This window comes from Equus asinus, chromosome 1 (assembly GCF_041296235.1).
Source record: "Equus asinus isolate D_3611 breed Donkey chromosome 1, EquAss-T2T_v2, whole genome shotgun sequence".
NCBI classification, from domain to species: Eukaryota; Metazoa; Chordata; class Mammalia; order Perissodactyla; family Equidae; genus Equus; species Equus asinus.
In genome coordinates, this window is record NC_091790.1 from 183,819,342 (window position 1) to 183,844,681 (window position 25,340).

General features: G+C 37.7%; 1 protein-coding gene and 1 pseudogene across 16 annotated transcripts in view; both read left to right on the top strand.

Annotated features, from left to right (window-relative positions):
* AHCYL2 (adenosylhomocysteinase like 2) overlaps positions 1-25,340 on the top strand; it is a 171,477-nt gene that overhangs the window by 138,246 nt on the left and 7,891 nt on the right. For 9 of the 16 annotated variants that reach the window (XM_014854340.3, XM_014854341.3, XM_070513259.1 and 6 more), the window contains 8 exons: positions 3,808-3,910; positions 5,570-5,664; positions 8,514-8,620; positions 9,736-9,852; positions 13,185-13,248; positions 13,611-13,699; positions 16,343-16,413; positions 18,648-18,742. In XM_014854340.3, the coding sequence (XP_014709826.2) occupies positions 3,808-3,910; positions 5,570-5,664; positions 8,514-8,620; positions 9,736-9,852; positions 13,185-13,248; positions 13,611-13,699; positions 16,343-16,413; positions 18,648-18,742 (741 nt within the window). Of the gene's footprint in view, positions 1-3,807; positions 3,911-5,569; positions 5,665-8,513; positions 8,621-9,735; positions 9,853-13,184; positions 13,249-13,610; positions 13,700-16,342; positions 16,414-18,647; positions 18,743-19,461; positions 19,615-25,340 lie in introns of all 16 variants that reach the window. The other 7 variants (XR_011504470.1, XM_014854338.3, XM_014854339.3 and 4 more) reach the window with 1 other exon arrangement.
* On the top strand, positions 21,696-24,166 carry LOC106839559 (ATP synthase subunit g, mitochondrial pseudogene; annotated as a pseudogene).

Genomic DNA, 25,340 nt, shown 5'->3' on the forward strand with positions numbered 1-25,340 from the left:
CACCCTGAGCTAGCATCCGCTGCCAATCTTCCTCTTTTTGTACATGAGCCACCACCACAGCATGGTTATTGACAGACAAGTGGTGTAGGTCCACGCTAGGGAACTGAACCCGGCTGCTGAAGCACCAAACTTAACCACTAAGCTACCAGGGCTGGCCTCATGGTTATTTTTAACCAGATTCCCTAGCTACTCTTTCTAAACGGTAATGATTTAAAGTTGGGTTAAACCAGCTTCTAAGCTCAGTCCTCCTCTCATTCCTACCTGCCATCACTCCTGCTTGAGCCCTAATAGTCAGCAGTCTTGACTTAGTTCTTGGAACAGTTCTTATATTCTTGGTCTCAATTACTTTTCTAGTTAATTTATATTGCTTTGTAGGTAAGTCTCAGTATCATTCTTTGGTTTGACAAATTCAGGAATCCTAGCTGTAGGAATTCAGAAATTGTTTAAGGTGAAAAATAAAACAAAAAAATGAGATCAGGTACTGAAAGGTAGCATCAACTAGAAATTAAGACATATGAATAGTTCTGCTATCAACTTGCTACATGGCCTGGGACAAATTACATGAAGGGGTTAGCCTACATTAGTAGAGTTGTTTGCAAATATTTTTTTTAAATTAGAGCATATTTTTAATTAGAGTTTTTATTTAGTAAATAAATATTAGAAAATGCAAATTTTAAAGAATGAAAATTGTCAGTACTCAGAGTTTATCACTGCCAAGAGGTTTTAATGCAAGCTTTTAAACCAAGGCTTTATCCTTGTTGATACAGCTCTTAATCAGTGCAGTAAGGTGGTACACTACCTTTTTTAAAAGAATCCTATCTCCATCATATATGTTGAAGTAAAAGTAAGTCAGGGTCAAATCAGTGGATTACATTTTTTTAAATATTTTTTTAAATATTTTTCATAGATTTGTAGAAAAATTGCAAGTACAGTACACATAACATTTTTCCGGAACCATTTGAGAGTAAATTGCCAACCTGGTGCTCCTTCTACCCACAAATATTTTAGTGCATGTTTTTTTACAAATAAGGACATTCTTCTATACAACCAGTACAAACATTCACAATTAGGAAATTAGCATTGATTCGTTATTACCATCTAATCCTCAGACCCCATTTGAGTTTGACTGGTTGTCCCAGTAATATTTTTTATAGCAAAAGGATCCAGTCCACAGTTACATGTCCCATTTAATTGTCATCTCTCTTTAGTCTCCTTTAGTGCAGCACAGTTCATCAGTCTTTCTTTAACTTTCATGATCTTGACACTTTACAAGATTATAGACAAATTATTCTGTTGAATGTCCTCAATTTGGGCTTTTCTGTTGCTTCCTCATTATTAGATTCACGCTATGCATCTTTAGTCGGAACTGATGCTGCATTTTTTTAATTTAAGCTTATTAGGTATCACATGATTTTGACTTGTCCCATGACTGATGTTCATTTTGATCCCTTGATTGAGGTGGTGTCTGCTAGACTTTTCCATTGTACAAATTATTTTCATCCTTTTAATTAATAAGTATTTTGTGAGGTAGTGATATGAAACTGTAAATATCCCATTCTTCATTCAACTTGTGATTTATTCACTCATTTGTTTATTTTTATTTGTATTGAGTCATTGTTTTCTATTTTGTTTAATGAGTTATAATCCATTACTATCATTCTTTATTATCATGCTCAAATTGTTCCAATTTTGGCCATGCGCAGCCCCTTTAGTCTGGCTTATATGGCTTGTCATTTGACGTAGCCCTCTCATTCTTTGAGCACTTCCTTGCTTCTGGTACAAGATAATCTAAGCTCATCTTGTACATTCCCTGTTCTAGCCCTGTAATTAGCCGTTTCTCCAAGGACCCCTGGTTCCTTTTAGTGGATCTGTACAATAGTGTGCTCTTTGCTATTGAGATGCCATTGTTCCTGAATCCTCTTTCATTAATTTTGGAAAATAATTGCCCATTAACTCTTCATATATTTCTCTTGCCCTATTCTCTCTTCTTCTAGGACTCCAATTACATTTATGTTAGACTATTTGATGATATCCCATAAATCTTGGATGCTTTGTTCTGATTTCCCCCCACTCTTTTTTCTTTCTGTATTTCAGTTTAGTAATTTCTATTGATCTGTCTTCAAGTTCATTGATTCTATCCTAAGATATGCCCAATCTGATGAAAAGCCTCAAAGAATTCTTAATCTCTGCTACCTTTTATTTTTTATTTCTGACATTTCAGCTTGTTTTTATAATTTCCATCTTTCTGATGAAATTCTCTTTCGGTTCATAGATGTTGTCCCTCTTTTTCGCTAGACCCTTAACATAAACATATTAACTGTAGTTAAAGTTCCTGTCTGATTAAACATCTATCTCATCTCAGAGTCTGATTCTCTTAAATACTGTATTTCTTGACAGTGGGTTGGGTTTTTTTTCACTTTTTTGTGTGTCTTGAAATTTTATATTGAATGATAGTATATTAGTTTCCATTATTATCACAAATTGGACTGAATTTTAATTCTGTTGTTCTGTACCATAGGCTTCAAATTCCTCCAGCAGTGGACTACTGTTACCTTGTGATTTGAGGTTACCTGAGTGATCCCCTCTGTTTTGGCTTCACCCTCATCTTTCAGCTGCTTCTGCACATGCTTGCCACAGGAGGGCTCTCTCTTCAAGTGCATTCCCTCCCTGCAGCACTAGATGGCTGCCGCTTGTTTCCTGGAGCTAGGCTCATGGTTAGGGCAAGTGTGGTTCTTGAATCTCCTGGTCCAGCCTCAGTCTTAGGCAGGCCTTTGTGAAGGTAGCGCTTTTTTAGTGTTCCCGTCTCTCCACTCAGTAGTAGCCAAATTTTGCCTTGTATCTGTGAAAGGTCTTGAGCAGGCGATATTGTTCTGCCCCTCCTGGAGAGGTAGCAGATCTTTATTTTATTATCAGTGCGGGGTCCTGGGCCCAAGAGGGTTTCGTGCTGTTCCCCCAGGAGCAAAGAATTTTTGCTTCTACCCTCCCCCAGAAGCAGTGGATCTTTGCCTGGTCCCTGGTGGCAGGCATAACTCCTGCTCCACTTCTTACAGCTTAAGATTTTTGCTTCCTATGGGAGAAGATTGTGGGGAAGTGCCCACATTTCATGCTTATCTTTGAGTACAGCCAGTCAGCTCCTTGCCCTCAGTCTTTCTTGTGAGCACTGGGTGGAAACGCCTGGAAAAGTGTATGCATGTGCATATGAAACCTCCTTGTGCCTGGAACTACTAGAAATTCCAAACTGACACTCTTTCCCACACTCAGCCTTTACTACTTCATTACAATTTTAGCTAATTTTTTCTTACCCTTATGTGTGGCAGCCACCTCTTCCTTCCATGCTCTGCCAAAGGTGATACAGTGTTCCCTCTCTCCTTCAAGGGATTTGCCACTTTTGGAGTTCAGTTCACTTGGTTGTTTTATGACTTCAGCTCTTTGATGAGTGCAAGAAAAGTAATGGTTTTGTAGATTATTTGGATTTTTCTTGTTGTTAGGGTAGGAGCTTCTTTTGCAACTTTCTACATCCTGAGAAGAAGCAGGACTATAAATTAGTGGTTTTTAAAAAACGTTTTGGCTCCGAAATCCTTGGTTTAATTGAATCTTACATAGAGTTCAGCTGGAACCTTCCCCATGCCTACCCCCAATACTTGCCCTCTTCTCAAAATACTGAAGCGTTTCTGTAGAGCACAATTTGAAAATCATTGGCCTCAGTTATTCCTGATGTACTTTCTCATTGTCAAATATATAAATTTAATCTCCTTGACCAATTGTTTGGCCCAAGCGTGCTCATCTCCTGCTTTCTCTTTAATATAGGTGCTTATGGAAACTCTGGGTGCTCTGGGGGCACAGTGCCGATGGGCTGCCTGCAACATCTATTCCACTCTCAATGAAGTGGCTGCTGCTCTAGCAGAAAGTGGTAAGATCTTTTGCTTGTTCTCTAGTAAGTCTCTGAAAAGTTCCATTGTTTCAAGACAGTCATGCACCACATGACCATGTTTTGGTCAACGACGAACTGCATATACAACGGTGGTCTCATAAGATTAGTACCATATGGCCTAGATGTGTAGTAGGCTATACCATCTAGGTTTGTGTAAGTATGCTCTCTGATGTTTGCACAATGACGAAATCACCTAATGACACATTTCTATGAACATTTCTAGAACGTATCCCTGTTGTTAAGCAACAAATGATTGTTTAAATCTTTAAGGACGATTGACATTAACAAAGCTGTCTTAGAAGAAATGGATCCCTAGTCTTGATGAGATTGCTCTCTTTCTGGGCTTCTGTTGTTAAATACGATCTAGATAACTTTGTTGTTTTACAGTCACAAATATCTTCTTATGTCTAACATTCTATTATTAGTCAGTGCATTGCCTTGACTTGCTAATATTAGAGCACCAGTCAACACCAGTCACTATCTCTAAGGTAATTTGGATTAGAAAAGAAAATGCTTCAGGCATAGTTTTGAGGTCCTGCTGGTTTTTCAGCAGTTTGCCCTGATTTAATGTTTGGTGTTTCTGCTTCGGCAGTTAACAGGAATTGACCTGGCAGATTAATATTTGATCACACTGACACTTGAAGGACAAAAGAAATAGAGAAATTTGGACTTTGTCAGTTTCTTGCTTTCACTCTCTGGCAACACAGCACAGATCATGGTACCAAACTCTTGCTTCAGGGCTCTTGAGAAATGCTGGGAAAACCCCATAGTGCATGTACAGCTCTCCTCCTGCTAGCACTTTCAGCATTTCATTGGTTCTTTCATTTACATTTATTCATTTATAAAATTTTTATTAATGTATAAAATATGTATAAAAAAGTACACAAGTACTAAATATATAGCTCAATGAATTGTACAGATACATTCATTTCTTTTTTCTCCAAAAAATGCTTATTGACCTACTCTAAGAGATACAGGGACAAATAAGACAATGTCTTTGTCCTCAGAATCTTATACCGTAGTTGAGGAGAAGACACATATATAAATAATGATAATACAGGGACATAAATGATAAATGCTATGATAGATCATAAGTCCACATTCAGTACAGAAACAAGGGACTTATTACAGCTCAAATTCCAAGAGAGATCACTTCCAGTTGAGTTGATCACACTTCATTAGGCACATGGCACTTAACTGGGACATGAAGTGTGACAATATTTTAATAGTTGGAGAAGAGTGTAAGAGTTTTCCTGATGAAGAGGATGGGATGACTAAAGTATAGAAACAAGAAAGATCAAAGTATAGTTGGGAAATGGTGAGAATTCCAGTTGGACTAGATCAAGAAGTACGTATTTCTGGTTTCTTCTTTTTTTCCGTTTAGTCATATTTTTAGCATCTATCATACTTTTGTCCCTTTTCCTTATTCTCTTTGGTCTAACAAGAGCAAAATGACCACCAAAGACAAGGGAGTGGATGAAGGGGCTGAAGACAGTACCAAGCAGTGAAGAAAGTCAATCCAAGGAGTACAGCACAACAAGAGAGTTTGGAGTTGGGGAAAACCAGCATCTTCTTGCCAGAATTTAGGGTCAGCCCTTTTTTCAGGTTTTAATGGTTTCTCTTTGTTCCTTTTCTCAGGTTTTCCTGTCTTTGCCTGGAAAGGAGAATCAGAAGATGACTTTTGGTGGTGCATTGATAGATGTGTGAATGTGGAAGGCTGGCAGCCAAACATGGTGGGCTTGATTTCTGCTAACACAATTCTATAGGGGTTTGGAAGGGAAAGAGGAAGAGGCTGTGGCCTGGGAGAGGGTTTCCCAACAGGAAGGAAGGAAAATGCCTACTTTTCTATCTGATGTACCTAGGCTTCCAGCAGAACTAGATGCTTATGCTTAGGGTGCTACAAGAATACTGAATCTCGTTATAGCCTCAAAGTGCTGTAATTGTTGGTGCTGATCTTAGAAGCATTCATATTCATCAGCAACACTCAGGTTCACACATGTCTGGTTGAAAAGTAAGATTAATGAGTTACCCTCCCCTACCACTGCTCACCACCCCCAGCAACAACAACAACAACACACACATGTACACACAGCTGCTGTGGTACTTAGTGTTCTCTCTAGAATCATATGCTAAATTTATCGTTAACCTGAAGAGATTCCAAGTTCAAATTTCTTCTCTTTATTCATTCCCCATCTTAAGAAAGATGACTAGGTTTTGGGTTTTTTGTTTTGCTTCATTTGTATTTTTCTTTCATTTTTTAGAAGATCAAGTTCTCGAAGGCTGATAGCATATTAGATTCACAGGGAGAAACAAAAAGCTGCACAAAATATGAGGCACTCCTACTTTGCAGACATTTCTGCATATGAGTAAGAGGAGAAATTAGGGAATCAAATGAAAAAAGAATCCTTGAAACTTTAGTCCAACTATTGCTTGCTGCTAAAGACTGTCAAGTAGGCCTCACCTGGTACACAGCAGAGAGAAGCAGCCTATCTTTCTGGATTCTGTGAGCCAGGTCACACTGTACCAAGTGCTGGTTTGAGGAAGCTGGGTTAAAGGCTTCATATCCTGAAAGGGAGGGAGGAGTCAGCTGTAAGATGAGTCAGCTCTTTCTAACAGTTTAACAGTGACAGAAGGGAGTATGACTGACAGGCGCTAAAGAAGATATGCCAGGGGCTTTCTACTGGAAATAAAACGTTAATTTTATAGTCATAAATACAGGGAGGACATTGGATTGTACCCAGAGAGCTTTTATAAACTGTAGAGCCAGCACAAACTGCTGGAAAGGTTGATGAAGAAAGTAAGACAAGGATAAAAACAGTTGTTGCTCCAGAAAACAGGACCCATATCTCTTTGGATCCTGTCAAGATCTAGTAATTTTACTTGCTTTCCAACCTCAGGAAGATTCCTTGGAACAAGAATTTTCTACAATAGAATTACCTGGTGAGAATTATGGGCTACATTCATTAATAAATATTAGGGATAGCAACTACCTGCCTGTGTTAGATACCTTTGTTAAAAGAGAAACGTGGACAAAAATACAACTGCTCAGTCTTGTGTGTCTGATCTTTTGTGTGCTAGGGATCAGAGGCTGCAAGGGGAAACTCCATGAGGGTTTTCATACATGCAGAAAGAGAGAGAAACTCAGAGGAGCCTTTCCATTTCTTAGGGCATCTGTGCTGAGGGTTTCTACTGGGAGAAAATGGAGCACTAACTTGTAGTATGGAGTGAGTGTAAGAGTTTTAATGAGAGTCCGACCTTGGATCTCTGCTCTCAAATAAGGTTTAGTTGAGTCAGAGAAAATAGATCAACACCAAGAGGAGAAGCAAAAAAGGGATCAAGTGGTAGACGTGAGGTTGGGGATTTTGTGTACCCAGGAGTCCAGGATGGCATGTTTGGCACTTGTAGTAGAGTTGATAATTGATGGGACTGCAAAATGGGTGCATGCCAGTAGAGGGCAACTCAGTTCTGTGGGACTTTCCAGGAGGATGGGTCTAATTTGAAAAGTCCTGGGGCCAGCCAGGTGGCACAGCTGTTAAGTGTGCACGTTCCGCTTCGACGGCCTCGGGTTCACCGGTTCAGATCCCGGGTGCGGACATGGCACAGCATGCTGTGGTAGGTGTCCCACATATAAAGCAGAGGAAGATGGGCATGGATGTTAGCTCAGGGCCAGTCTTCCTCAACGAAAAGAGGAGGATTGGCATCAGTTAGCTCAGGGCTAATCTTCCTCAAAAAAAAAAAAAATTGAAAAGTCCTGCCAAGCATTTCTCATAGCTAGGTGAAGGGCTGAAGTGCCACAGCCTGGTGCCTAATAGTATTCTAAGCAGGTCTTTCTTTAGCTTATTTATAATTCAGAAACTTTCCTCTGCTGATGAAAGCTTCAGTGGGCACAGCATTGTGTTTATCTTTAATCCCAACCTGAAATAGTGATGAGCTGTTCAGAGAAAAGCTTGCACACCTACATGCTGCACAGTTCCCTAGTTATTTTTAATTTGATTTATAGAGAGTGTGAGGTTGTACTAGGCAAAACCATACAGTGCTGCCTGATATTTTGGGTAAGAGAGTGCCTGTACTTTGGGAAAAGTAAAGGATTAACTAATAGAGTTTTATAAACCATTGTTCTGGGAGAGAGAGACTAATTATCTGGATTCATTTAAAGTAAGCTTTGACTGATTATATTTAAAGTCTTGAATTTAACCAATAGAAATATGCTAATAGCAAGTTTAGGCTTTCTGATTATCTACAGTACATTCAAGAACTAGTGGTTTAGATAACCACTTAAGCTGTTAGTCCATAAGAAAATCCTCATGGCATTGCTGTGTATTTTGATCTAGTAGGTGTGTCATGTGGGAAACTCATTTGGCTGTGAGAATTACAATTGCCCTTTTATCCCTCATTGTCTTTTATTAATTAATATTGACTATTTGGGCATTATACTGCCTTTAAGTTACTTTTCATAACCATATAGGAAATTTGAAATATCTGTAGATTGACCATTAGAAATTGTGATACAAGACCCAGAGAAACACTGGAAGCCTTGAGCCTTTAGCAAAATGAATGACATTATTGATGCTTACTATTGCAGATCTTGGATGATGGAGGGGATCTTACTCACTGGATTTATAAGAAGTATCCCAACATGTTTAAGAAAATCAAGGGCATAGTAGAGGAAAGTGTTACTGGAGTCCATAGGTAAGATTTGACATACCTGATTTTATGGACATATATATATATTCTATATATATATATATAGACATATATATTCTATATTCACATACCTATGGAATACATTATGTTAAAAATTAGAACCTGCTGTGAGGTGATGAGATCTGAGCCTGCACATTTGTTTTTTTAATTAACAACACAAATAACAAATCTAAAATAGTGGGAGAGGGATGGGTAGGAGAAGGAGTGTGGTCCTCATGTTTCCTAGTCATTGTAATGCAATGACTGCTTGTCCTTTTTGGACGAATTCATTTACTCAACAGATATTTATTTATTGAACTTCTGGAATGAGCAAGGAACTGTTCTAGGAACTGTGCCAGTGATCTAGCAGTGGGCAAAACAGACAAAAACCTGGGCCCTCATAGAGCTTACATTCTTAACATGGAGAGCAAGGATTTAGGGTTCTGTTTCCAAATAAGCAATAATTCCATGAGTAAAATTGGAATCATTTCTATTTACTGTTATTCACCCAGAAAGAACTGAAAGTATGAAATAAAAGTTTTAGGGAGGTAATTCTAAATAAGCCACCATCATGGCTTCAATATATTGTGATCTTTTTGAATATACAAAACTATGGGTTATACCATACTTCAGATTCTTAGTAAGGGATGAATTTTGAGTAAAAGACCCAGTTCTAATTTTTAGTTGACTCAATTTAAATAAACTCCTGTATATAGATATACATATTTACAGATATGTGTATGAGACTATAAAATTGAGACTATTTGAAAGTTAAAATCATTGCATTAGAGTAGTAGGATTAAAATAGTACTTAAAGTTACTCTTTTTATAATTAAACAGGAGAATAAAATTAATAAGCAATTTAAAATTTTACATTTTAGTCCTTAAAATTTAGAGGTAAGTCAGAGCTTTTCCCCACATGCCTTTTGACTAAGACCTTTATTTCTAAGCTGTATGCAGGCTCTAGAAAGATATTCTTTATTTCTCTATAGACAACTAATAGGATGAAACTAGTAGTGTCTCATGCCTACCCAATCAAAATATTTCTGGAATGTGATATGAAACTGATAGTAGATTGCAATATCTCATTGTTTTATGTTCTTGATTTCCTTCATCCTCAGGCTGTACCAGCTATCCAAAGCTGGGAAGCTGTGTGTTCCAGCCATGAATGTCAATGACTCAGTCACCAAACAGAAATTTGACAACCTCTATTGTTGCCGTGAATCAATTCTTGATGGGTAATATTTTGTTATCTTTAGGATGAACTTGAGTTGTTGAATTAAGGTTCTGAGTTTTTTGGTTTTGGTTATTTCTGGAAATGATTCATATAGCCCCTCTGGATTTATCAGCATATCATACTCAATATTTTATGACCCAGAGCTACCATTGCTATCACTATTACAAGCAAATCTATTTTACTTAAAAAGTCAGACTAGCCTATGTCTGCTGGTGGCAGAATTTTTACTTTGTGACCCTATCAGGCCTGTGAGTCAGTAACTAAAGTCATTATAAACAAGTACATATCTTTGATGGTTTGGGAAAAGATCCCTAGTGTTCTCATTCTAGGTCATGTTACCAGTTCTCAAACTCCAACTGTCATGTAATTCTATGGCCATCTGGAAAGTTTTGGTGAGCAAAAAGTCAATTTCATGAGGCATTTTTAGTTGTTCAAATCTGTAAGAATTGCAAAGCTGACAAAAGCTACTTAGATATTTACCAAATACTATGTTCTTCCGGTAACCAGTTTCTGTTTCTACACTTGTGTTCCAACATTCCTTTATTTTTGCTGGGAAAACTCAATAATTCCCTATGTGAAACCATTAAGTTGTTTTAGAATATTGCCAAACTAAATGGTTTACACCATGTATAGATCAATGGAAAAGCGAAGAAAGGGCCTGTGGGCCACATTACTAACAAGTCTAGATCCCAGGCAGTTTGTGACACAATAGGCATTGGAGCCAGAACTTTGGTTTGACTATTGGCTCTATCATTTATTAACTATAAGGCCTCAGACTAGTTATTTAACTTCTCTGTGTCTATTTCCTCATCTGTAAAATGGTGAGAATAAGACCTACCTCATAGAGTTATTGTGAGAATTAAATGAGATAAGGTATGAATCCTCATGTTCAGTGTTCCCTTACTGTTCTTTCTAGAACCCTGTACAATAGATTCTAGGATTGAGTTAGATCGTAGAGGAAACTTTTTGCTTTGAAATCTTTTTTGCAGGAGAATGTTCAATGCAAATTTGAACAATTTTTAATTATTACTCCTATAGAGTCAATAGTATTATCAAATAGATTGGACATTTGAGTGAATTCTCAATCCATCAGTCTGTTACTACACTGTCCCTAGTTCTGTCCATATATAAGTATTATTGTGATGAATAGCCTTGTGTCTGATAAAATCAATAATAATCTGGGTATATATTCATTAAAATATTTACTCATCTACAACCGTCTTTTAGATTTTTTGCGTCCCAAATCTATGAGCCTAAAATCTGCCTGTACTAGGTTCAGTAAAAGATGCATAAAGCTACCTATAGCAGTTCATAAAAATGGACAGAGTTCCTCCTAAGCAGCATATACCCTATGGGTAAGAAAGATTCTTTAATGTCGGAAGTATACAAAAGTGAGAGTAAGATGGAAGCAGTGGAACAGGAGTTAAGGTTAATGAAGAAACAGGAAAACATCGGCTATCCGCCAGAAACCTTCTGAGTAGTAAAAGCTCATTGGCACCTTTAGATGGTGAAAAACTTTCCAACTGTATCATGGGCAGTTGTTCCTCTCAGAGGAATTGAGAGCAGGAGAAGTTAAGGAAGAGGCAAAGTATGTTCCAGGAAAGTCTGCAATGGAAAGGAGAGGACATTCAGGCCAATAGAAAGTCCACATGAGAAAGGTATTAGTGATTAAGCTTCTATAGTTCTGAGCTGGTTACACAATACGCCATAAGCTGTGAGGGAATGGCCCGGCTGACTCCTGGAGGATACTTCTGCAATTGGACTGCAATGCCAAAAAGCAGTGCAAGTGCAGCCTTCTGGAGACTGAGGTTCCACTTGGTAGGAAGAATAAGGATATCCCAGGTATGATTTTCAGATCATAAAATAGATCATATTGTAGGAACTGTTCTAGAGGGTCCTGTGGCTAGAAGAATCAGAGAGAAGTCAGAGACTGGGCATGAATTTTATTTACCACCAGGCAGCTTATTCCCATCCCCCCCAAAAAGTCCTTCCTTGACTGAGGTCTTTTTGTCCTTTATCCTCAAACCCTGAGGCAGATCTGGGTCTCTAAGATCACAAGGAAATCATTACCTGACAAATCCATCCAGGTCTGTCAGCCTATCATTTGTAGAGAGTAGCAGTGTTGATGAAGTTTCCTTTCCACCACACAATCATTTGTAGTCACACAGAGAGAGTCATCTTCCCTTGGGAAGAGAGGCAGAAAGGCTTGAGGGTAGTCAAAGCAAAGAAGGCTCAGAAATATGTTTACTGATTTTTCTTGTTGTCCTAGCCATTCCAGGACCGTTCTTCTAAGCCGTGACTTTTGAGTATGGTGGTAACCCAGCCAGACTTACTCTCGTCACTCAATAAGAAATTGCCTCTGCATTTAATTGATATTTATTGACTTTCATTGGGTTCATGGAGTTATACCTGTTGTCAAATCATTAAAAAGACAGGATTCCTACTTTGCCTTTGGGGCATTTATAAGCTCTTTTCAACAGGAGAGGTTAACGGATAGTGAGTAGAAAGATCCACAAATATTTTTAGGAACTATCTATCTCAGAATAGGCTGGTTTTAGTTGAAAACTTTCTTCTGCATAGCCAGGGATTCCTAGAGAAGGGAGACGGACTGAACCTATAGAGAAACTAGAAACTGCTCCTACAAGTTCTTCCAAGAGACCCTGAAAATAGTAAGGACCGTTATTCTAGCTTCGTAGAAAATCAAAGACAAAGAAGTAGAACATGTCTGAAAAGGAATCAGCCCCAGAAAACTCACTATCTCATGTAGTCAGTGTTGGCATGTTTCAAAGCTCTTCTCCACCTTGTTGCCCATTACCCTCCCTTTTGAATTAATGTGAGACCCATTGGCCATTCTGATACTGTTAAATGTAGTATTCATTTATCAGTGTTATATTTTATGTTTCTAATTCAGTAAGCTAGAATATTTTCATTAAGCCAGAGTTTTGTCACCTCCTAAACAAAAATTACATTATTTTCATTTTCTTCTTTGTATCTTTTATTTCCAAATATTATATAATAAATATATATATTGCTTTTATATTTAAAAGTTACTTTGTGGTCTATAACTGCTTCTCTTCTGCATCATTCCAAAGACAAGGGAAAAAAAGAAAAAAAAAACAAACCTCAATATAGGTGAAATTGGTTGAATAGCATGTAGTTGAGAAAATATGTATTTTATTGAAGTTTACTTTCTAGTCGTTAAATAGTTTCTCTAGGATAGAAACCAGGCTTTCTTTCAAAATGGGAAAACAAACATGAAAACAAAGGGGCTCAATCTAATCTCAAGGGAGAAACAAGAGAAGATTTTTCTGACTTAGTATTTTTTCCTCCTAGACTTAAAAGGACAACAGACATGATGTTTGGTGGAAAGCAGGTGGTAGTCTGTGGCTATGGAGAGGTAAGGTTTAACCAGCTTTAAAGCTTAAAGAAAGTACAGTCTTTCTTTTTCCCTTTGCATTTTTGCAATTTTTTCTTAAGTTGATTTTCTGACTGTTCCAGTGCACTATTTGTGATATTCTTTTAGCTTGTGTTTTGATTATAAATCGTGAGTGTGGGTGTTCTTATTCACATGCATGTGCTAAGCAGGGACTGGGAGTTTGTTTATGAACTGCATTCATTTATTTGTTTTTCTTATTTTTCCCCAAGAAATTCAGTGAAATTCTTTTTGAGGGCAGAAAGAGGGGTACACTTTACCAGAAGCTTTGAGAAACTGTTTTCTCATTGACTTTCCTTTTTGTGTATACTTTCTCCCCTCTTCAGGTGGGGAAGGGGTGCTGTGCTGCCTTAAAAGCCATGGGCTCCATTGTGTATGTAACTGAGATTGACCCCATCTGTGCTCTTCAAGCCTGGTAAGCATGCAAAAGGAGACTTGCTTTTTCCTCTACACTGCCATCTAACTGTGATCTTGTAGCTGCCTCCTAAGAATGGCCTGATGAATGCCACATTTTATCTTAGAGGGGCTCAGATCCTGAGAGAGACTGCCATTAACTGTAAGTGCTAGTGTTTCAAAGATCAAGAAGCTTTTCTCTGAGAGAGCAGAGACTATCAGAGAAACTAAAATTTAGAATTCCTGTGGAAATAGTAACAAAGGATGCCTTGAACCAGAGAACAAACAGCCCCTTACCTTTTCTCTCTGTAATGCTTCTCCCTTTGAAAACAGTGATTAAAAAAGAAATAGACTGGCATCAGACCCTTTCTGATGTGGTGCACTGATAAAAGCACTTCTAGATATTCCTTCCCAAAATGTGTGACCTAAATCTAATCAAGAGGAAACATCAGACAAATCTAAATTAAGAGTAAAATCTGCTGAGTGAAGGGTATATAGGAGTTGTTTGTACTATTCTTATAATTCTTAAGTTTGAAATGATTCCAACATTAAAAGTTAAAAAAAAAAGAATAGTTCCTTTCCCATCTATAAAATGTCGGTAAACTTTCCTATGTCAAAGAGTTGTGAAAGTTCAGTAAAATAATTATATAATTATTATGTTTGATTGTATATTATGTAATATATAATTATTGAATATATAATTATGTAATATATAAAGTGTAGAGCTTCTGTCACATAATAAATGTTCACTAAATGGTAGCTGTTATTAAAATCGTCTCTTGCCATCCTCAGCAAGATGGAAATACCACTGTTTCTGAAAACTACTGCAGAGTCCCAGTGTCTGTAGCCTGGATAATCCACTCAGTCTTTACTGTTAACCCTCCAGAGGAAGTAGCCAGGATAGAATGAAGCATGGCATCAAGATTTTACCCTAACCATTTCCCCCCTATGCTATCGCTCCTCACGCATCCTAGCCATAAACCCAGATTTCCCCAGCAGAATTGTTGGTGTTCTCTGAGTCAGGGCTCCAGCACACAAAGGGATTATCACCATTCTGGTACTTTCAGGGTCTCTTAGAGAAACCTGAACATGTTTTAATACTGATTGAGGTACTGATTCAAATTATCTTATAGACGTGAACTGATCACTTACTATATATTTGGTACTGTGCTGTGTGCTAAGGATGAATAAGATGAACAGATAAATGAGACAAGCTCCCTGCTTTTAGAAGCACATAGACAAATAACCACTGTGGAGTATAATAAGTCCTCTGATGGAGATAAACAGCACATGCTTCTGTAGGAACACAAAGGAGAAATATCCAAGCAAGAGGGCAGAGTATAAAGAGGTGTCAGCAAAGCTGGGTCTTGAAACTTGTGTAAGTGATTTCTTAGTTTCCAGTAAATTCCAGGTACAGGGAACAACATGTGCATAGTCACTGAGGAAGGAGACAGCACAGCAAATTTAAGAAGCTGGGGTATTTTAATGTAGCTGGCTGATAGGATAAATTTGGGAGAGTGGTAATATCTGAGGTATTTTGCCAATGTAATCATGTATCAATATAAGTATTTGGGTCTTATCCTGAGATCAGGCAATCTCACTGAAGTATTTTAAGCAAAGAAATGACATGATGCAAATTGCATTTAGGGAAATCACTCTGCAAAATGAATTAGAGAGATGTAAACCTCAAAGCAATGAGATTGGGCCAGGGGCTACTGTAGTAATCTAGGCAAGAAATAATAAGATCTGAACATAAGCAATGGCAGCATGTATGGAGAGGAGGGAAGAGATTCAAGAGATTTTAAGAAATTAAGGAAAAAGAATCAACCAGATATGGTGACAACTTCAATTAAGGAGAAGTAGTAGGCTAGGACATTCTGGTTTATTTGGCTCATACAGTTGAGTGAACAGTAGTGCTATTGATCCAGATAGAAAATATAGAAGAAGAAATAGAGTTGGAGGGTGCAGAGAAGATATTATTTCAAAACGTAGTAAGTTTGGGATCCTTGTGGTACATCCAGGAGGAGCTATCCAGTGGATAATTTGATCCATGGCTCTGAAGTTTTGGAGAGATCTAAACTGAAGACATATGTGCAAATCAGCCACCTATAAGGAGTCGTTTACAGCCAAGAGAAGGGTACGGATAAGTGCTGAAAGAATAGAGAAAAGAGTACGCTACAGAGTACTAACATTTAAAGTTGACTGAGATCAAGAAGAAGTAATCAGAAAAGTAGGAAAACCAGGAGAAAACAATATCAAGGACTTTAAGAAGGCAAATAATGTTTAATGTAGCAGTGGAAATCAAGTAATATAAGAGTCTACGAAAAAATTTTTATTTTTTTTTTACATTCAAGAGATCATTGATCTTGGGGAGAGCAGTTTCTGTGATGAAATGGCACTTTCTAAAAACTTGGTTGAGGAATTTCATGGTTAACTCTGGTTCATTACTATCAGGAAGAATTAGGTTCCAGTGATGCAAAAGAACCTTTTATTTCTGTATGAAGTAAGGAAATGGTGTGAATTTTTCTCTGCTAGGAATAGTCCGGTTATATCAAGAAGTGACAACGTAGGTACTAAAGTACCTTGGTAATAGCTTTTGACGTTCTGTGGCAAAAGGCTCCCTAGCTGTCTGTTTAGGTTAATTGATCATGCTTTATTTCTACAGTATGGATGGATTTCGATTGGTGAAATTAAATGAAGTCATCCGACAAGTGGATATTGTTATTACCTGTACAGGTACGATTATCACATATAAAATGGGGTGGCACTTGGAGATGCTTACATGGAACAAGTGAAAAATGACTGGAAATGTTCTGAACAAAACCAAACTCTAAAAGCCAGAGATAGTAGTCCGCAAAACCAGTCAGTCTTTCACATTCTTCCTGCCTCCTTAGAGCTCTGATCAAAAGTATACCATTAGGTCATCCCCAGGGGAAAATTTCTCTCCATCCCTTTTAACTCTTCTACATTTCCATACATCCTCAGCTGCCAAGGAGATGGCTAAAGATGAGTTTTATTTGGGAAGTCAGATCTTAAACTTGTACATTTGATTTTTTATTTTACCTCCAAAAGTGATGTATATTTCTCTCTAGTCCCTATAATTAAAGCAAGGCTAGAGCAAAATTCTTCATAGTTAGAGAAAGTGGGAATGGTGAGAGGTAGATTTTGAGTTTTAGAGAGGAATATGCAGATATGATTAATTTCCTTGGACTGAGATACTTATTTTGTCTTTATGGTATAACCATAAACCATTGGAATATTGGTTTTCTTTTATAGTTCTATTTTAAAGGAAGAAAATCAGAATATTTGAGAGTAAAAATATATTTGTAGCTTTAGGGAAAGCTGGGGGCAGAGAAGAGAGACCATAAGAAACTGTTCTTGCTTCATATTTTTTAAAGAGCTATTTTTTCAGCCATTTTAAGTGTACAATTCAGTGTTTTCTAGCAGATTCCCAGGATCATACACCCATCACCACAATCCAATTTGTTTTATCAAGATATAATTCCCATACCATAAAATTCAGTCTTTTAAAGTATAAAGTTCAGTGGTTTTAGTAAAGTTGTGCAACGTCCCATTATCTAATTTTAGAACATTTTCATCATCCAAAAAGAAACCCCATACGATTAGCAGTCACTCCTCATTCTACTCTCCACCTTTCCCAAGCCCTAGGCAACTGATAGTTTCTCTGTCTTTAGATTTGCCTGTTCTAGACATTTCATGTAAACGGAATCATACTTGTGGTCATTTGCGACTGGCTTGTTTTACTTACCATAATGTTTTCAAGGTTCATTCATGTTATAGCATGTATCAATATTTCATTCCTCTTTATTGCTGAATAATATTCCATTTTAAGGTTATAGCACATTTTATTTATCCATTCATCAGGTGATGGACACTTGGGTTGTTTTCACTTCTTGGCTAGTATGAATAATGCTGCTGTGAACATTGTGTACAAGTTTTTCTGTAAACATGTTTTCACTTCTCTTGGGCATATACCTAGAAGTGGAATTGCTGGATCATATGGTAACTCTACTTTTAACTTTTTTTTTGAGGAGGATTAGCCCTGAGCTAACCACTGCCAATCCTCTTCTTTTTGCTGAGGAAGACTGGCTCTGAGCTAACATCCATGCCCATCTTCCTCTACTTTGTATGTGGGAGGCCTACCACAGCATGGCTTGTCAAGCGGTGCCACGTCTGCACCCAGGATCAGAACCTGCGAATCCCGGGCTGCCGAAGCAGAACGTGTGCACTTAACCACTGCACCACCGGGCCACCCCATACTTTTAACATTTTGAGGAATTGCCAAACTTTTCCAAAGTGACTGCGCCATTTTACAATCCCACCAACAATGCATGAGAATTACAATTTCTCAGCATCCTTGGTAACACTTACTATGGTCTGTCTTTTTGATTATATCTGTTCTAGTGGGTGTGAAGTAGTATCTCATTGTGGTTTTGATTTGCATTTCCCTAATGACTAATGATGCTGAGTGTCTTTTCATGTGCATGTTGGCACATCTTCTTTTATATATCTTCTTTTGAGAAATGTCTATTCGTATCCTTTACTCATTTTTAAATTGGGTTATTTGTCTTTTTATTGTTGAGTTGTAAGAGTTCTTTATAAATTTTGCATACAAGTCCCTCATCAGATATATGACTTGCAAATATTTTGTCTCATTTTGTGGGCTGTCTTTTCACTTTCTTGGTGATATCATTTGTAACACAAAAGTTTTTAATTTTCATGTAGTCTGGTTTATTTTTTCTTTTGTTGCTTGTGCTTTAGGTATTATATCTAAGAAATCATTGCCTAACCCAAGGTCACAAAGATTTATTCCTATGTTCTGCTAAGATTTTTATAGTTTTAGCTCTTACATTTAGGTGTCTGATCCATTTCAAGTTAAATTTACATATGGTGTGAGGTAGGGGTCCAATTTCATTCCTTTTCATGTGGATATCTCTTCTGTTTTTAAGGTAACAAGAATGTGGTAACCAGAGAGCACTTGGACCGCATGAAGAATAGCTGCATCGTTTGTAATATGGGACATTCCAACACGGAGATTGATGTGGTAAGATCAAGTGACTCATAATGGGGGCTTTTTTCCCTCTCCTTCACAAGAAACATAAACTGGAAGAGGAAAGAGCAGGGTTAGCAGCCATCTTAAACATGACTATTCCGGCAGAGCTGTCCACAGTCTGTTCACTTACTAGCCTTGTGGGCTGTGCTTGTGGATTCTGTAAAGCTTCTTCATCTAAACTTAATTGTTTCAAATGGTTGTTTTCTTCTGCGCAAGCTTGATATCTACTTATACTGTAAGCCATTTTATCTTTCTGTTTAGGATTAAGAGCTGGGTATGCTCAAAGCTACAAAAAGCACACAACAAATGTGAGTCAGTATGGTAGTCAGTATTTTGGGGATGTTTAATTTTACCATAAAGGTGAGAGAAGTAGGTTGGTCCAAGGAAACAAGTCAAAGGAGAGAAATCTATGGGCTATGTTGAGAACATTGCTTAAGATTGACTGTGACTGTCAAATACGGTGGTTTCTGTTTTCTCTCTCTCTTTCACTGGGCTAGGTCTCCCCTTAACATATTTTCTAAACTATAGTAATTGGGTGTGTAGGTGTCACAATTATTTCAATAGCATGTGTTCCTCAAACCTGGAAAATCTGTCACTTTGCTTCCTAATTTGATTATATTCACCCTAAAATTTTCCAATCCAGCGTAACACTTGGTCCTACTAAGTTGCCCAAGTAATAGTTAATAGAAGTGTTATTTATTTCTTTTCAGACTTATCAAAGTATCTCTCAGTGTGACTTTCTGGTTTTAAAATTTTATGGCATTTTTCTGGCACAACTGTATTTCTGTCTGGGTAAATGGCTCAAGCAAAGCATGCTTTCATCTCCACTGAGGGCTGCTCTGATTGAGCTTCAGCATTGCCAGGTAAGGATCGGTTGATATACTGAGAACCTATTGGATAATATCTATTTTAAATGGTTTCTCTTTTTAACTCTATGCTCTATTCTTCTGTTATTAAAAATAGCTGGAAAAACAACCTACCAAAGCCTATTTCTACCCTTGAGGTTTCTGAGTGGCATGACTCCATTATTCTGTCTTACCATGTTTTGCTTATAATGAATAATTTAGTTGGTTCTATTTTTTTTTTGGTTAAGTTACACTTATTTGCCATACTGCCCCTTTACTAAATGATCAAAGATACTAATATTTCTTAAACTGTCTAGAACATGATTGTCCTTTTATGGATTAATCTGCTTATAGAGCCCCCACATGGGAAAAGCTTAAAGGGAAGTAGTCATGCTTTGAGCCCTAAAGAGAAATCTTCTCAGTAAGGGAAAGGGGAAGGAATTTTCCATCCTAAACCCTCAAGAAACTCTAAAATAAAAATAATTCCAAATGCAATCATGTAATTTTCACATTTTTACTTTATCTCATTTCACCCTCTTGACCACCCCACAAGGCATTACTCTTATTCCTGATTTTCATTTGGGAAACTAAGAAGTCAAGTACATTGTTCAGTCATATCCATTGATTCAAAAATAAAATTGGAGCACAGAATCCAGGTTTTTTGATTTCTAGTTCAGTTTTTGTTTTGTTTGCCTGTATGTTGTACTATTATCTCCTCATACTTTCTAGATTAACTTCAAATTGTGATGGTAATCTCTCCTCCAAAGGCAGCCCAGACATAAGTAATCTCTCAGGATAAAAGCCAGGAGAGTCTTTACCTTCAATCATAAGTATTTATTGTGTGATTGTTATATGCCAGGTGCAGTTCTGGATGCTTGGCGTCACTGCACAAAACAGGCAAAAATTCCTGCCCTCATGGAGCTTACATTTTAATGAAAAGAAAGACAATAAGCATAATAATAGTAAAATTTACTTCTTTTGTTAGAAGGTGAAAGCACTTTAGCAAAAAGAAGCAGCAGAGCATGGTAAGGGGAATCAAGAGTTCTGGGTTGTAATTTTAAGTAGAGAGATCAAGGTATAAGCTTCATGAAGAAGGTAATGTTTGAGCAGACCTAAAGGAATTAGCCATGTGGATTTTTAGGTAAAGAGCATTTCAAGATGAGAGAACAGCTGGAGCAAATGCTCAAAGGTGGGGATGTGCCTAGTCCGTTTGAGGATCAACAATGAGGGCCGCGTGGTTGGAGCAGAATGAGCATGGGACAGGGAGGAGTGGAAGATGAGGTCAGAGAGGTAATGGGCCAGATCTTATGTGGCCTCATAGGCCATTGTAAGAACTCCTGATTATGTTCTGAGAAAAATAGGGAGCCTGTGTAGGATTTATAACAATCTAACTTCTGTTTTAAAAGGATAACTTTTATTTTAAAAGGATCACCCTGGCTGCTGTGTTGAGACTAGACCTAGTTTTGCAGGTATTGCTAGATACCCCCAGTATCTGCTGCTGGTACTAGCCAAGAGGCCGTCTCTCAAACGTCTTTGTGTTCTTCTTAGTAGAAGGTATATGACTACACTAAATGGTCCATAAAGGGAGACGCTTAGAAGGGCTTTGGAAAAGTTAAATTACTCAGCCTTTGATGATAGTGTCACAGGGCATGTAAAATGAAATTTAAGGAAATAGCAAACTCAACTAATTATTGAAACCAGAATGTTCATTCACTATTTAGCCTAATTGTATTGAATACTTGCTCTGCTCTGTACTGAGTACTAATTGGCTGAAGAAACAGCAGTGAACAATATGCCTGCTCTCCTGAGCTTATATTCGAGTGTGGGAGACAAACAATAAACAAATAGTTATTGTCAGTTAGTGCCTAGTATTGAAGAAAAACAGCAAGGTGAGGACTTGAGGATGTTATTTTAGTTAGGGTGATCAGGGAAGGTGTCTTTGAAGGAGATAACATTTGAACAAAAACCTGAATGAATTGAAGGAGCAAGCCATCTGAGCATTCTATTCAGAGAGAATGGTAAAAGGTAAAAGATCCTGAGGTAGAAACGTGCATAATGTGTTTGAGAAACAGAAAAGATGCCATTGTGGCAAGAACAGGATGGGCAAGGGCATGAGGATGAGGCAGCTCGAAGAGGTAGTGGGTTATATAGAGTTTTGTAAGTGATGATAAGGACTTTAGATTTTATTGTCGATACAGGCAAGCCATTGGAAGGTTTTGAGCATGTGGCTGACAAAATCTGACATATGTTTTAAAAGATTGCTCTAGCTGTTGTATAAAGAAGACACTTTTGGAGCTTGAGTAGTCATAAGGACAACAGGAGGCTCTTTCAGTATTTCCAGTGATAGAAAGTGGTAGGTTGGATTAGATGGGTAAGCAATGGAGGTGATAAGAAGTGCTATACTGTATTGTGAAGGTTGTAACCAATGGGATTTGCTCAATGGATTGGATGCAGAGTGTGAGAAAGAGAGGAGAATCACTGTAAGTCCACTCAGTGGAACTGCAAAGGAGAATGATTCCATAAGTTTTTAGCCAGATATTTTAAGTAATCAAAAATTTGGTGGGGTTTTTTGGTAGGAATTTATAGTTTTACCTGACCCTGAGATGTTGACTGCTGCATTTTTAGGAAGGAATAGCTCATCAAAAGAGTTGGTCATTTAGAAAGCTGCATTTTTTTCTGAGAACTATTAATGCTGTGAATACTTAGGGAAGCTGTGATAGGGATTGTGCTCTTAGCTGCCCTTTGGCCATGTCTTTTTCTCACATATTTCCTTTCTCTTGAAAACAGACCTACTTACCCATATGCATCAGATAGACAGCCTGAATGATTGTAAGCTTCACAATTCAAGTGGTTAAACCATTATGTACACATGCTTTAAAAGTTTTTGCCAGCCAAAGAATTACAACCTGAGACTTGCTATTGACAGTATTTTGCGGGACTGGAACCACAGTTCTTTTCCCTGAAAAAAACTTATGTGCACTGTTCAAAATCAAATAATACCTATTTGTGCAAGTATAATAACTGGCTAATTTACAGTGGGATGTACACCTATTTTGGGAAGGTAACCTGCATAGGGAACCTTTTTCCTGGTAGATTGCTTAGTGCTTGTAAATCCACAGAAAAGACAACTGGATGTCTTTAAGAGAAATCCCTGTAAAACTATGCTGGCCATAGGAAACCCTTCTCTTGAGGAGTCTAACTGCCAAAGAGACTTTCTGGGGGGAAGGGGAGTGGGGTGAGGAAGACTGGCCCTGAGCTAACACCTGTTGCCAATCTTCCTCTTTTTGCTTGAAGGAAGAGTGGTCCTGAGCTACCATATGTGCCCTTCTTCCTCTATTCTGCATGTGGGTTGCCACCACAGCATGGCTGATGAGTAGGTGTAAGTCTGTGCCCGGGATCCAAACCCACGTTGCTGAAGTGGAGTGTGTCGAACTCAACCACTACACCACTGGGCTGGCACCTCAAATAGACTTTAATAGGTTATTTGGGCTGCCTGGACAGTGCTAGAGATAATTTAATTGAATTTCTCTTCAAACCTATTTTAAACTGACCCTCAGGTCTTTTGCTTGCATCGTAGCCATTCCAGTGCCCTGGTAAACTGCCTCTCCTAAGCACTGATCATTTTATGATGTTCATAAGAAGTGTCCTTTCCTTGATTCCACCAAATCTTTTTTCCCATGGAATACTTCCTAAGACAGGAGTCTCTTGTTATCGTGGTGTTCGCTCTTGACTCCCAATCACCAAGAATCCTTGTCCTCTGGAAGGTTAGGCTTGTGAGACACCCAGAACTTCAAATACTTTAAAGTCCCATCATCTCAATAAAAAAAATGCCAGTGTCACCAAGGAGTATCTCTCGACTCTATGTGGTTATTGCCCTCTGTGGTGACATTTCTAAAGTCTTAGGGATTTACCTTCTATATGCTTAACTTCCCAAAATGGTCTGTTTGCTTAAATTCTTTTTAATTCTATTTACAGTAATTATTTATAAAATTTGTTTTTAAAATTTGAATCTTAAAGTGATACTTGCTTAGTTAAAAATTTTAATCAATATAAATGTATTTAAAGTAAGAAGTAAAAAATTTATAAGTCTGCTGTTCAAGGTGACAGACTTTCCATCCTAGAACCGTGACCCAGTTTGTAACCTTTTGGAGAAGGCTACAGCACTGGTAAAATGCTGCTATGACTTACTGATGCCGCCGTTTGGCCACATTTTGTCACTATGCCAACGGGAGCGGTTCCTCCAATTCCTGCTGAGATCCCTACAGCTATTCAGAGCTTGAAAAAAATAGTCAGTAGTGCTCAAACTGGTAGCTTTAAAGAGCTCACAGTTAAGGAAGGTCTGCTGAATGTTTTGATGGCTACTGAGGTGTGGTTGTGGTTTTGTGTTGGTGAGATCATAGGGAAATGAGGCATCATTGGCTGTAATGTTTGAAGACCGATCTTTAACATCTGTTTTTATTGGGTTTATTATTTGAGTGTTCTTGGACCATGTGTGATCATACTGGTATTTGAATAAAATAAGATGATGTGTCAAAAAAATTTACAAAATTGAGGTTATTGTATATTGTTCTGCAACTTGATTTTTTTCACTTAACAATAATGATTGGTTTCCACGTTAACACATATAGATCTTTTTTTTAGAGTTGCATAATATTCCATTGTGTGTAATTATCCTAATTTATTTAGCTATTCCCTTATTGATTTACATTTTTTTGCTGTTACAAATAATGCTGGATTGAACATGCTTGGGCACTTATATTTCTGAGCTTGAGCAAGTGTTTCTATAGGATAGAGCCCTAAAAGTAAAAATGATTGGTCAAAAATTAGGTACATATAAAATTTTGTTAGCTACTTCTAAAATGCCCTCTAGAAAGGTTGAACCAATTTATGAAACTTGACATCTTAAAAAATTTTGTATTTCCTGTATACCTAATAAAGAAATGGTCCAGACCAATGATACAGTGTGGAATATATGGAAATATAATTATGTCTATCTTTCCCATTAGATTGGTAATGAAAAGAAGATACAGTCCTTGTCCATAAAAAGCTCACAGTCTAGTAGAGCAGTCCACAGTCTTATGTATAGTAGTGTTCTTTACTACAATGTCTGGAATATAGTATGTACTTAGTAAATGATTATTGTGTAACTAAAATGTTTCTCTTGATTTGTCTGAAATCTACTATTTGGCAGAACTTCTCAGTTTTACTAACTTGAGCCAATGGGTGGTCTTAGAAGGCAGACTCCCTTTCTATTTTAGGCATTGCCTGTTGGAAGAAGGAAGTTACTGCCTTAAGTCTAAACCCTGTGACTGTTATGTGATTGCTGCTGTTAATAAACTTAACATTTCTTCTCTTGTTCTCGGAATATACAATATACAGAAATGGAAGGAGGGTGAGCCACTGGGAGCTTTACTCTACCGTTAAGCATTCCTCTAAAGACTACCTCACATTTGCACTTAGGTCACAAAGCTTCTGTAACTTTAGGGTGAACCACCATCATTGAGAAGGTGGAACCTGGGACAATGGGACATGAGGGCAGAACCTTGGGCCCCAGCATGCTATGTTTAGGACATTCAGCCTTCTCTAACTAATCTCACTCAGCTCTGCTCCTCCTTTTCTCTGTGTCTTCAGCACTTATGTATTCAGTTTGCACTGTATTAATTTGCACTTATTTGCATGTTGCTTTGTAAGTATTTTAAAGGCTTTTTTTCCCATCACATATGTATTGTTTTGTGTCCCCAACT